This window comes from Antrostomus carolinensis, unplaced genomic scaffold (genome assembly GCF_000700745.2).
Source record: "Antrostomus carolinensis isolate BGI_N321 unplaced genomic scaffold, ASM70074v2 scaffold50787, whole genome shotgun sequence".
NCBI classification, from domain to species: domain Eukaryota; kingdom Metazoa; phylum Chordata; class Aves; order Caprimulgiformes; family Caprimulgidae; genus Antrostomus; species Antrostomus carolinensis.
In genome coordinates this window covers 1,095-13,671 of record NW_010329057.1, presented here as the reverse complement: position 1 = coordinate 13,671, position 12,577 = coordinate 1,095, and the positions used below count along the sequence as shown (strand labels likewise).

General features: G+C 34.3%; 1 protein-coding gene across 1 annotated transcript in view; it reads right to left on the bottom strand.

Moving 5' to 3' along the window:
• The window catches only part of LOC104528413 (protein phosphatase 1 regulatory subunit 12A), a gene marked incomplete at its 5' end in the record, with an annotated part of 26,630 nt that extends 14,314 nt beyond the window's left edge, over nucleotides 1-12,316 (bottom strand). Inside the window, 8 exons of the mRNA XM_010172412.1 lie at nucleotides 526-630; nucleotides 1,319-1,460; nucleotides 2,615-2,631; nucleotides 7,101-7,166; nucleotides 7,652-7,770; nucleotides 9,834-10,002; nucleotides 10,180-10,377; nucleotides 12,226-12,316. Of these exons, the coding sequence (XP_010170714.1) occupies nucleotides 526-630; nucleotides 1,319-1,460; nucleotides 2,615-2,631; nucleotides 7,101-7,166; nucleotides 7,652-7,770; nucleotides 9,834-10,002; nucleotides 10,180-10,377; nucleotides 12,226-12,316 (907 nt within the window). The remainder of the gene's footprint in view (nucleotides 1-525; nucleotides 631-1,318; nucleotides 1,461-2,614; nucleotides 2,632-7,100; nucleotides 7,167-7,651; nucleotides 7,771-9,833; nucleotides 10,003-10,179; nucleotides 10,378-12,225) is intronic.
• Between the last annotated feature and the right edge of the window lie 261 nt (nucleotides 12,317-12,577).

The following is a 12,577-nucleotide window of genomic DNA, read 5'->3' as shown; positions in this document are numbered from 1 at the left end:
TCTTTCTACAGCAATTTAAGACAAATTTAACTTTTGAGTACATATTTGGTATTACTGTATGTAGCACTGTTAGCTGACAGAAGTTATCTGTAACTGGAGAGCACTTCATAATTCCCTCTTCAGTTCTAAGATAAAGCTATCTAACCAGCCAGGAAGAACTGGCAGGTTATGCCAACCTGCCAGCAGGTTTGTGAATTAATCAATCGATCCCGACCGACAGTTTCAATATAAGCTTAACAGCACAGGAAGTGTTTATCCCTACCCTGCTAAGAAGTTCCAGATACACGCTGGCAAGAACCACTACTACTTGAACAGGCAGGAGGCAGTCTCACACATTTTGTTCACAGCTGAAGACCAGAATCCTGCGTTTTTTTCTCTTTAGAAACAGTGAGGTACTCTTCTTCATGCCCATCTTTGGATAAGGAACAAAGCTGATGCCTAATAAAGAGCAACCCATAGCCTGGGGAGCTTCTAGTTTGCTATCTGTCTTGTCACTAAGTACATGCTTTTTTGTTTTCTACAAACCTGAGTGGTCTTCTCCAACTGTAGCTTAAGATCTGTAAGTTCCATGTTGGTATCATGTAACTGTGCTTTCAGTTTTTCATTTTCAGCTAGAATCTGTTCATAAAGCTAAGAGAGAATATTAATTTTAAAAAAATACTTAATAATAATACAGTGAGATTAGCAGAAAAAATTAAAAACCATGATTGATCTGTATGTAAAACAAACATAAATTAATGGTCTTAGAAGTAAAAATCAGTTACAGATTTTAATGATGTTTAGAATTAGCAATCACTTTAAAGAACTGTTACCAAATATTTCTAGAAACAAGCAACTTTGCATAGGGAGCACATAACTTACCTTACACATATTAAAAAAAATACTTGCCACTTTTTTGGCTTCAGACTTCCCAGATTAGACACCATAGTAAACTTTTCAATAAACTCCTCTTCTATTTTAAAGCAAGATCTAAACAAATTTTTACATTACATGTATGTAAGCTAGCAAACATAAAATAAAAAGCTTCACGAATCTATAAACCAGTTTTAAAAAAAAAAAAAAAAAATTATAGTATTTGTCATGAAAAATGGATCTTGGCTCCTCTGGATTTCTCCCTTGCCTTGAAGAGAAACATGCAAAAGCCAGCAGCACTGTTTTGTAACGCACATTTTCCCCCACTGTAGTAGTTGCTCTGCTCCTCCATTCCGCTGCGTTGCTTTGAGCAGCATTTCTGATGCAACGTGAGATTATTTCCAGACAATTTATGAAAAACAGTAAAAAAGTTCTATTATCGCGCCACAATTATTGCATCAGGTACCTTCTTAAAATCAGTGCTATCTTCTTTTTCTAGTCTACTGCAGTATGGTTTTCGATCTTCAAGGTAACTCTGTGACCCTGATCGCCCCTGCGCTGAATCGTAACGATCACCTGAAGACGTGCTGAGGGATCCTGTATCATACCTGCAAAAAGCAAAGTTCATATTTTTCTTTGCCTTTCCATTCAAGCTGAGACCACTCACTGTATCAAGTGTTGTTTGCTGTCACCCAGCTGAAAACAATGAAATGCAATTATGTATTGTAGTTAAGCCACTGTCTTCTAATTTGATTAAAATCTAATTTTTTACATTCCCTCAGTACTTCAGATACTATGTAAAAAAGTTTTCAAATTGCTCAGTCTGCTGAATTAACTGCCTGCCTTGTATGCAGAGAAATCTTTTAAATTATATTAAAATATTTAAGTCAAGCAAATATTTACATGTCTTAAATGATTTTATATTAGCTTAGATACTTTAATTTTTCTTTATTTATTAAGAAGACCTATTTTTAAAAACATGTATTACTTTAATTGAAGGGTTTTAAAAAGTACTCTCTAAAACATCAGCCTAGATTAATTCTCCCAAGTTTTATTAGAGAAACCCAGGAGATTTCAAAACTATTTGTTGTGAAATCCAGTATTGTAACAGAAGTTTATGAAACAAATCTTCAGCAAAGTATTTATCTTATTACTCATGAAATTATAACGAGTATTAATAAAGTTCAGAATAATTTCACACTGCTCACTCTTCACTGATCATGTGTTGCAGTAGTTCTATTTAACAGCTTTTCAGCACAGATAGAACATAATAAAATCCAATAATTAATTCTAAAGGTCTAAAAACAAATGAAAACTTTTTTAAAAAATTTATATTGCTGCATTTAATTTTTAACAAATCTTAAGGAAATCCGATTTGCAGAGGCTGTGGTGCATTTCTTGAGATTCCTTAGAAAATTTTCAGTAGGGTTTTCTAAAAGAGGGGCAACAAGAACCTCTTGTCTTCTTTGTAAAAGCTGACTTCATATTGAAAAAAGTGTAGGAAATGGTACTGTATCCACTGTGTTACAAAATTCCCAGCCTGTCTTTAGTTCACTACAAATACAGAGTCCAATATATTTCCCAGAATGGTGTATCCCACCCACACATGGAAAAAAATATTCGGTACTGTATTTCATGCAAATGTTTAATATAATTAACACATTTTAAAGCTAAGCTGAATTTGTACATAACAAACTTAAAATGAGAATATGTGAACAAAAAGTATAACAATTTAAAATTAATTTGTTTAAACTGCACATACCTTGAAAGGCTATCGCTCTGAGGTTGGGAGGGGTAGATGGAGAGAAAAAGAATAGATCAAGTCAATAATTTCATTAAATAAAATATATAACAATGTGTGAACAAGTATAGCTAAACAATTATGTTAAATGCACACGATGTCCAACAGTATGTATTATCTGAACATTGTCAAGCTTCAATTTTGTTATGTCTGGGACAGAAAAGAAGTATGTGCTAGAATGTGCCTACCAAAATATGATTTACAGGGATGTTAACATTACACTCTAAAAGTCTGGACTGTCCTAAACACTGGAGTCTTTTCAGCAGCCGGTGCATTCTGCAATTTGCCTGCCTGTTATTAAAGGCATCAGAACTGTGTTCCCTGAACTCCCTATTCCTTCTTCCTCTTCTCCAACACTAGCAATAATGCTTTGAAAGTCAACATAATAATTACTTCAGCTCAAAATAATAATATAAAATAAGCTACAAGATCATTGTTTCAACACAGCTCGATGGGAAACAAGCTACTACACCACCAACATAAGGAAGTACTTAATAGAGTTAATTTAAATGACAATTTCATTTTTAATATTACTCTCATTCATTCATTCCAGGTGAATCCACAGGCACAAAGTTCACTCACTTTACTTGACAAGTGAAATTTAATTAGAAGTGATGAGTTAAGAGTGAGGGAGTGCCCTCTAAGCATTACATCTGTCAATCAAACCTTTTTCCCCTCTGGGTGGTCAATACAGATTCATAATTCATTCCAATTATAATAATCTTGAGTGAAGACATTTCAGTCAAGGAACTCTACTGACGTATCTCTGTGGTGGTGTGGTTTGTTTGGTTTGCTTTTTTAGAATGAAACTGTATTTTTTCAACTTGCATAGAGGAAAATAGCCATGTTCTCCACAATACACTCAATTTCCCCCTGACACCTTGAAGAGCATTTACTACACATAGGATATCAAGAGTATGTGCTTTAGCCTAACCACTCCTAATAAAACATTGTTATTTTCTGTTAAGAGCACGATTGATGCTGAGAACTCAAGAGATTTTGTAGGAAATGTCACAGTTAGGTGGCACACACCTATACATAGATAGTTTTTAAGCTATTGGCCGCAACAAAATAAACTTCTAAGTATGAGTCTTACCTTGCATTATCGTATGTTTAAGTAAGATCGGTATGAGATTACAGAATTCCACCATGTAATCAATGACCTACAAAAAGCCCTTTTCCACTGCTTCCTTCTCACATCAACAAAACAGAGGAAGCTTTGTCTGTAAACGACTTCAGGTTTTCCCTCTTTACCTCGAAGGAATGCAGTATACAGAAAAATGCTAAGCTGGTCTTTTTAACCTTTAACTACAATGCAGGACTGCTATCGCAAGAAGTAAACCATTCCTACATTATTTCTTAACAAATAAGCTTTCTAAAGGCTGTTTTTCTTTGCTTCTAGTGGACTCCCCATGGTGTTGTGGGAATGTGAAAACCTCCCAGATCTCCATTCCCCTGCTGCACTATAGCTTCCCAAAAAGAAAGGCAAGTTATTAAGTCACACAGAGACCATCTTAGAAACAAAATTTTCCAGCTACACAGGGGGACAACAAATGAACTGGTGAGGTAAGAGAGCACTAATTACTAGAGGCAGGAAAACACAGATGCAGCCCATTCCCATTCTCCTGGCTGAAGCTGGGAACCTGAGAAGCCGGACAAGGACTCCGAAATCTTCACAAAACTGTGTGGATCAGCGGTTTCTGTTCCCTGAAAGCTGCCAAGCCCTGCTCCTGCTGCTCAAGCACTATCCAGCCTCCAAAGAGCAGCACGTTTCTCAAGCACATGACTGTTCTTGTTCCTCTCATTTTTCACAAAACTTTTAATTTGTGTTGTTGTTGTTTTTTCCTAGCACAGTCGTAGCTGTTTTCTTTTGTTATTTTCCCCTTCAATTTCTGTCAGTTCAGCTCAGTCACAATTTTTTATATTTGACAAAAAAACCTGTGAAAAGGTGTAAGTCTACAAACTTTGCATAGAGCTTGAGGAGAAATGATACCAAAAGAGATATCCCCATGCATCCAAATCACGAGATGGATGTTCTTCTTACAGTCACAAAACTGAGCAGCCACAGTTACACTGGCTACGCAAGCAGTAGCGAAAATTCAGGACATTCATATCCTTATCTACACAACCTGAAATAACATTTACTTCTCATTCTATGCCATCAGTCTATACAGACCAGAAGGGTGGCCCAAAAGAAACTGTGTATTTGAAAATACACACTTAGCTTCTAGACAGGCACACTGTATTTTAGTGAAGTTAGGATAATTACTGGTAATGAAGATAAAAATAGCAACATCAGGTGGAATTTCCTTTACTATTATAAATCAGTGTTTCTGTAAAAATTCCACAGCAGTGAAACTGAAAACAAAATTTGAGTATAACATTTAATCAATACTATTAATGCCAGTTTCTCATGTTTATTCCCACAGTATTATAAGACTTAATGACATTTATTATCCTAATATTGCTAGCTTTCACCTTTTAGAAATCAAATACCTGATCTCTGGCAAAATATAATTTCAGTTCATATAACTTAACCACAGCTGTAATACTTACTCAAATTCTTTTCTCAATTTTTTTTTTTTTTTTAAATACATCAAACTGAAAAACAGGCTTCAAAGAAACACTTTTTTACTTAGAATATCTCAGTTGCCAAAATGATCTTCTGAATTCCTTATTTTTGAACTGCTATCCTACAACTTAGTTCTAACATTATCACTCTTGCAGGAACACCGATCTCCTTTAAGTAACATTGTATTTTTTTGTGCAAATTGAATAAATTCTCAGCTCTTAACATTAAAAAGTCTGAACAAAATTTAATTAGAACAACCTCTAACTGTGAAAGTGCTTAACAAAGTCTGATTTGTCTTTGATAGCTCCCCTTTATAGACAAATGATCAGCTAAGAAGTCAAAAGACAGTTCTGAAAAACTGAAGAACAAGAAAGCACAAACTTAAATCTTACAACAAAGTTCTTTCAAAGACCTCTGAGATCAGTAAGTTAATAATTCTTCTGGTTCCTTAAAGATTTCAGGCTAGAAATTATTTTGTCTAAGTTTCTTTAATTTTCTTTGTAGCATGCGCCCATGTGCAAGGCTTGTTCTTGACCTCTTCTCTTTAGTTTAAATTCTTGAGTTATGGCCAAAGCCCTTGGAAGTTTATAGTTCTACCTCTGGTTTGTAGCTTCACCAAGCAAAAAAAACCAACAGCAGCACCACATAAGGGAGTAACAGAAAATTTCAGTATTTCCAAAGTTTGTGTCTCCTGAATAGCAGTACATCAAATAATGAGCACAACTGGAAAAACAAAATATTTTCTAAATAGCTTTTAAATCACAGATCATATTCGTAATTTTGGGCCTGATTTACCACTATTTCACTGTTGTTTTATATGAATCTAATTCTATCAGAAGCACCACATGCACATTCTACTAAAATGAATTTCTACAGAACAGAATATGGAGTAACTGTAGATCTAATGATATCAATATGCATTAGTGGGAGGAAAGAAAATGGGACTATGCATTTATGTTAACATGACATGGACATAAAAAATAAAGCAAATCAAAATGGAACAGAATGAACTAACGTATTTAAGGAATGTGTAATGGAAGCTTACAAAAAGGAGAGAAATATAATTTCAGTTTTACTCCTCAGTAATGAACCTGATTCTGTAGTGTGTTACTCCAGGGTTTAGGTCAAGGGAAACACATTCTGCTCTACCAATTTATAGTACAGTTTAAGTCACTACTTCCTTTTTAACCCCTCTTCATCCCACTGTCATGCACCATTCGGTCTATAAGGACTTTTTCCACCAAATCAAGTCTATTATACTGTTTTCCACTGACTTTTTAACAAGACTAATAATACTGAATTAGGATGTTCGGAAATCCATTTTCTTCAATTAAGAAATTAGGTACATTTTGCTCTTCAACTTTCTATGCTTCATTATATTAACTTACCATATTATTTGTTTATTACATTATTATAGCATTGGATTTATTTTTAAAAGGTTTTAATTAGTGTGCATAAGTCACTGGACACCATCTATCTGGAAACAGAGCAGATGGAACAAAGACAGAAAAAGAAGGTTGAAAGATAGGTAGAAACTTAAAGCTCCCTCCAATAACTTGCTGCAACATGTCCCTGACCTATGTGTCAGAATTTCCACCTTTTCTGGTGAAATTTCACATTTTCTAGATGCAAATTCTACATAATCAGAATAGAAGAGAAAAACATCAGTTTTAGCCATTGTTAATATGTTAAAAATTGTTATTAAAGCCTGCAAAGGAAATGGCACTGGACCACAGCCATAAATTATGAATCAAAAAGCACTCATAAGAACTCTACCGTATGTACCCTTTTAATTGAATCCAACTGCAACAGAAATTTTAGAAACAAAATGTATCTGTTAGAAAGTTAATAAATTAATTATCTTTTTAAAATTACCTGCGTTTCTTTCTTATTTGTTCCATCTTCTGAATCGGACTGGTGTTCCTGTTCATTTTCATCACTCTGGTGAAAGAGGTGGGAGAGGAAAAATAATTAAACTGTTGAAAGCTTACTGAGATTTTAAGGCATTCTACACTTTTAATATGATAACTTAATAACTTTCAGTTTTAAGTACATAGCTACTTCCAATGTGCCAGATAATGAGAGACTCATTCTTACAGCTTTGGTATATATGCAACAGAAAAGAATTGTTCAGTGATTATTTTCTCCTTAAGATTATGATTAATTCCTATTAAGTACGGTTATTACAGTATTCCAGAATTCTTTTCAGCATTATCAACATAACTTAAGACTTAATTTTGATTTTGCTCCTGAAAGCTTCAAAATAGAGAAACAGAGAGAATACATAACTTGAACAATCATCAGTTTTTCCAGAACAATTAGTTATACACTGTATTACTCTCAACTATTCTCTATTTTAAAAAATATACTATACACATTCCATAGTGCTACAAGCTATAAAACATCAGTAGCAGTCGTTTACTTACATCTTGAGTCCAAAAAGAAACTCCTGTAGATCGTCGTTTTTCTCTTGGCCGCCGCCTTTCTCTTATAGACTTCGGCTGTGACTTATCTTCTTCCTTTTCCTCCTCTCTTCTGCCCGCTTCTGTTAATAACAACTTTCTTATTCATTTAAGTGTAACACAATCTAATTTTATGAAAATTTTCTGAAATAATTCTCAATCTTTAAAATGCTTGCAATTATTTTTTTACCTAAAATAAATTCACTAAAGAGCTTCTTACCACATACAGGATTTGCTGTAATACACATTCCTCAGAATATAGCTCGAAATTACTGTATTGTTCCAATTCTTGAACAGCAACTGCAAAATACTAATTCCATCTCAGCCACCTAAACAAAATGTCTCAATGTAACAGTAATACACTACAAATTTGACTTAAAATTCCATTTTCAAAACTGTCATGTAATAATTCAAACATCTGTGTCAGTAGACATATGAAAGTACAAAATAAGAGAAGATAATTCTTCACCAAACAAGGTTTTTTTGCTTACATCAAGAATTTGATATTTTAAAAACCCCCAAACTTTTAAAAGTCTGTTAAGTCTCCTTAGAGTCCCCTTTTTCATCACAGTCCTCTCCATTTTTGCTCTAAGGAAGAATAAAATGGGACCTCCTAGATTACAATAATATTATATTAAAGATTTCCTTTTTCTTTAAAAGAAATGCAGTTGCCATTCAAGACCAACATACTATCTCAGGATTGTGTTTATTCCCCTATATGTTTACGAGTAATTTATAAAAGAATTAAAATTAAACAAATCTGCCTAAACCAAAGTTATTTACATTTTATCATGCAGTTTATTCAGTCTGCTGCTCTTTTATTAAAGAAAGAAATCACAGATTTGAGTTCATATAGAAGCATCACTTGTAACTTAACTTTACCATCATTAGTCTTCAAAAGGAAATAAGCATTTTAGTGTGAAACCAGAATTAAACAGAAAAGAGGCAAATACAAATATTCATGGTGAACATGTATCTTTCCTAATTAAATAAATGACGATTCTGCCACTGGACTTTCAGATGGTAATGGATTTCTCCTCCTAAAGTCATAATTTGAACACCTCCACCCCATCCCCCTCCTCGCTGTATTAATATTACCCATGAAAATCTTTTCCACAGAACAGTCTCGAAAGAGTTTCCTAGAGCAAGCATCTGAAGAATCTAAATCCAAATTTCAGTTCATGTAAGGACAAGGGGGAGAAAAACCCAAAAAGCATAACCCTAAACCTTAGCCCAATTAACTTCTTTTGAAAATACCAGTCTAGGTAACATGGCAATACTGCTATAGTTCATGGAGATTTGATCAATGGATCAAATGGATCTGTATAATGAAATTATCAATTTCAATCAGTAATCCTGTTTAAGTTACTGATCAATAACCTGAATTAAAGTATTTCTTCCAAGTCAACCATGGCATGCCTCAGAGAGAACAGGACATCACACTGTATGTCAACAGTCTCCTCCTTTGATAGGCAACTAACCAGGCACAACATCTCTGAGAATTACAGCGGGTGATTCACATTTGAAATAAGGGCAAAAACTCTGTGACATCAGAGAAAAGCTTTTTTCTGACTTCTGGAATCACACATCTGGTCCTCAGCTTAAGATTACACAAATCAATTAAGTATCTAGAAGTATGTTTCCACTAAATATTCTGAACTACCACTGTAAATATCCCCTTCCCTTTTTTTCAGCTGCTCATGAAACCCTGAGAGGTCCTTAAAGCATTAAAGCATTGCTCCAATCCTTCACTGTGGAAGGACTGAAACAAAACCCCAGTTATTTTTAGCAGTTATTTAATGAAGTAAAATTCCTCCTCAATACCTGCAAGTATTTAAACTCTGAAATGTGGTATTTTATTATAGTTCCTGTGTTAAAGCAGAAATGAAAGCATTATGTGGATACTGATGGCAATATATTTGACATTCCTATGACCCACCAATGGAAAACACAGATTCACATATTAAACAGCTGCGAAACACCACCAAGTACAGAAAATCTTTTTTCCTCTCTATACGTAAGTTTTGGAATTACAGAAGATAAGAGTAAGATACATCCCCAGTGGTTTTACATATTGCACCCCATTTTGAACTACCTTTAGAACTAAAACAAACAAAAAAACCCCCTTCACAAACAGTACTCCTACCTCTCTCACCTTCCTTTGTTCCACTCCGAGAATAGGCAGAAGTTATACCTATAAGGCTGTTTGGTCTGTTTAGCTGACTTGAAGTTGAAAGAGAACTAGTGGAGGTGGAGAGCGAAGAGGTGGATGACGTAGAAGCTGAAGTTGAAGTTGGTCTATAGCGATGATATGGCTATTCAGCAGAAAAATGTTAGAATTAATTTACCAAGATTAAACAAATATAAGCCACAGGATATGAAAACATTTAAATATATACATAATTCTTATAGTAGCACAAAAATTAAAATATTATATTTGGAGTTAAGATTCATATAATTTCTCTACCTAAAGAGACCCATCATGAAAATACCTCTTCAACAGTTCGGGAATATCTTTGTCTATAATCATCATCTTTAGTTTCAGATTCTTTCTTTTCTTCTTGTTTTTCTTTGTCTTGCTTTTCTTTCTCTTCTTTTTCTTTCTCTTCATTTTCCTGTTCTCTGGTTCGTGTGGGACGACTTCTTCCTATAGTTTTTTCAGCTTCTTGAAGATCTGTCAGTGTTACACCCTGTGAAAACAGCAGTCAGCAAACAGTGTTTCAATATATCACTTGTATTAATGTAATCACATTATATAAATACATAATTTAAAGACAAAATTCAGCTTAAGAAAATTAACTCTACTTATTAAGAAATAAATTTCACCTTTATCTTCTACCTATAAGCTTTTCTCTCACATCCTGGAAACAAACAATCCTCTTTGATTAGTGACAACTGTTTGCTGTAAGGTAATCTACCACAGATTCTCTAGCAATATGATTTTTAGCTGAACTAGTACATACAGATCACACAGAAAATCATATAGAAATCATTTAAGAACCCACTGGATCCTTCCAATATCATCATAAGTATGCTAAACATATTTGAAAAAACCCTAAAAATACAATAATTACCAAATTTTCAATAATGTTGATACTCTACAAATTCACTCAACTGCAACTGGATTTTTAAGTCAACAACACATAAAAAATTGCATTGCTAGCACCAGAGAAAGTTGCAACTTATTTCTTATTTCCTTGTTATTCTGAGGCTAAAAAACTAGTTTTGAAATAAGCTCAGAAAGCAAAACAGTTTTTGAAGACAGCTTTTCTCTACTGTACTTTTCAGCTGATGCATCTTACTGAGATACTGTTCAAAGTAAGATTCTTCAAAGCCAACTCTGTACTTGATAATTGCTTTTTGCATTGATTATGTTTTAATACAGTAATTCCTGGTAGTAAAGATTCAACAATAGTTGGCCTGTGACAGGTTTGACCATCCCTCAGGGCTCTGAATTAGTATCAAGAGGTGAAAAGAACTCCAGTACAACAAAGTTGTATCAAGCAGTGTGGATCTCTCAACAGGAAAGGTAATCAGAAATATCTGAGGGGTTTAAAACTGCAAAAATTTGAAACCACAATGTAGATAGAGACTTGGTCTTTTAAAGCAGATAAGGTGGATGGCTAGAGTACTTCTTTGTGCTATTTTATCCAGGGACTATTTGCTGATTTTTCTCAGTTTGTCAGCAGACACAAGAAGAGATGGGTAGACACACTCCAGAGGATAGTAGTTGGTAATTGCTTCACTGCCCAAAAAGCATTCAAGTAACGTTTGGAGATAATCCATTTCGCTACTGTCACATCCTTCCCTGTGTTAGGACTGCACTGGCTGCAATTCAGTATGAGGTAGTTCTGACAGAAATTGGGAAGAACCACCCAATATATCAGTATGTAAACTAAGAGAGAGCAGTGCTGAAAGGAGACATGCAGTCAGATTCTAGATTATTTGCAAGCAACAAAAAAATCCTTCCTTAGTACTTTTCTGCGTCCACAGAACCTAGGTTGAATGTATTTTTTTCTATGCTATAGATCTTATTGGCTATCCATATGCTGGTCAGCTCAACACATTATCTTCAACAATCCAGGCACAGAAAAAAGACTTAGAAATGGAAGTAAATACAGTACACTATGCCTATTTCTCAAGTATTACATCTTCAGCCAGAAGCATATAGCTGTTAGTTCTTGAAGAATTCAAAGTCTTAAACAACTACATAACACTGGATACAGTTACTTGAGTAAGCCATTTTACCATAATGCAATCAAAAACTTCCTTTCAGTGGAAGCATCTGTGCTTTCAAATTTGTATTATCACTCTTTAGTAATTAGAAAAAACAACTTCCAGTACACAGTGAAGGATCCTAAAGCTTTCAGGCAATACAGGGGAAAAAAAGAGACTTTATTTAATCTGGTAGAAGTTGTTTTATACCAGGAAGACCCATTGGTTTATTTGGAGCTTTACTGGGAAATTAGAAGTTCACTATACTCGGGGAGCTACATGGGTGCTCTTCCATAATTGTAGAAGCTGTAATAAAAGTATACCTGCGTAGATCTTCTAGACTGTCTTGCTTGCCTGGATCTAGCTTTTCTTTGGGACTCTGACTCTTCATCCCGTACTGGAGTGAGGTATGATCTAAAGAGTTAAATTACAAACAAAATTGGCAAATGGTAAGTTCTGTACAAATGCATTAAACTGTCAGAAAAACCCCCTCAATACAATGCGACTGAAAACTGAAGCAGTTAGAAAAAAACCATTAACTACATAAGATGGATTACATTTTGTACATTTCATCCATACCATAACGATCTATTCATCAAGATAGCAGCCTTGCAACTCAAGTAAAATTCATAGTGTTTTCCTACTTAATTTAGATTTATTTTTACCATTTTCTCT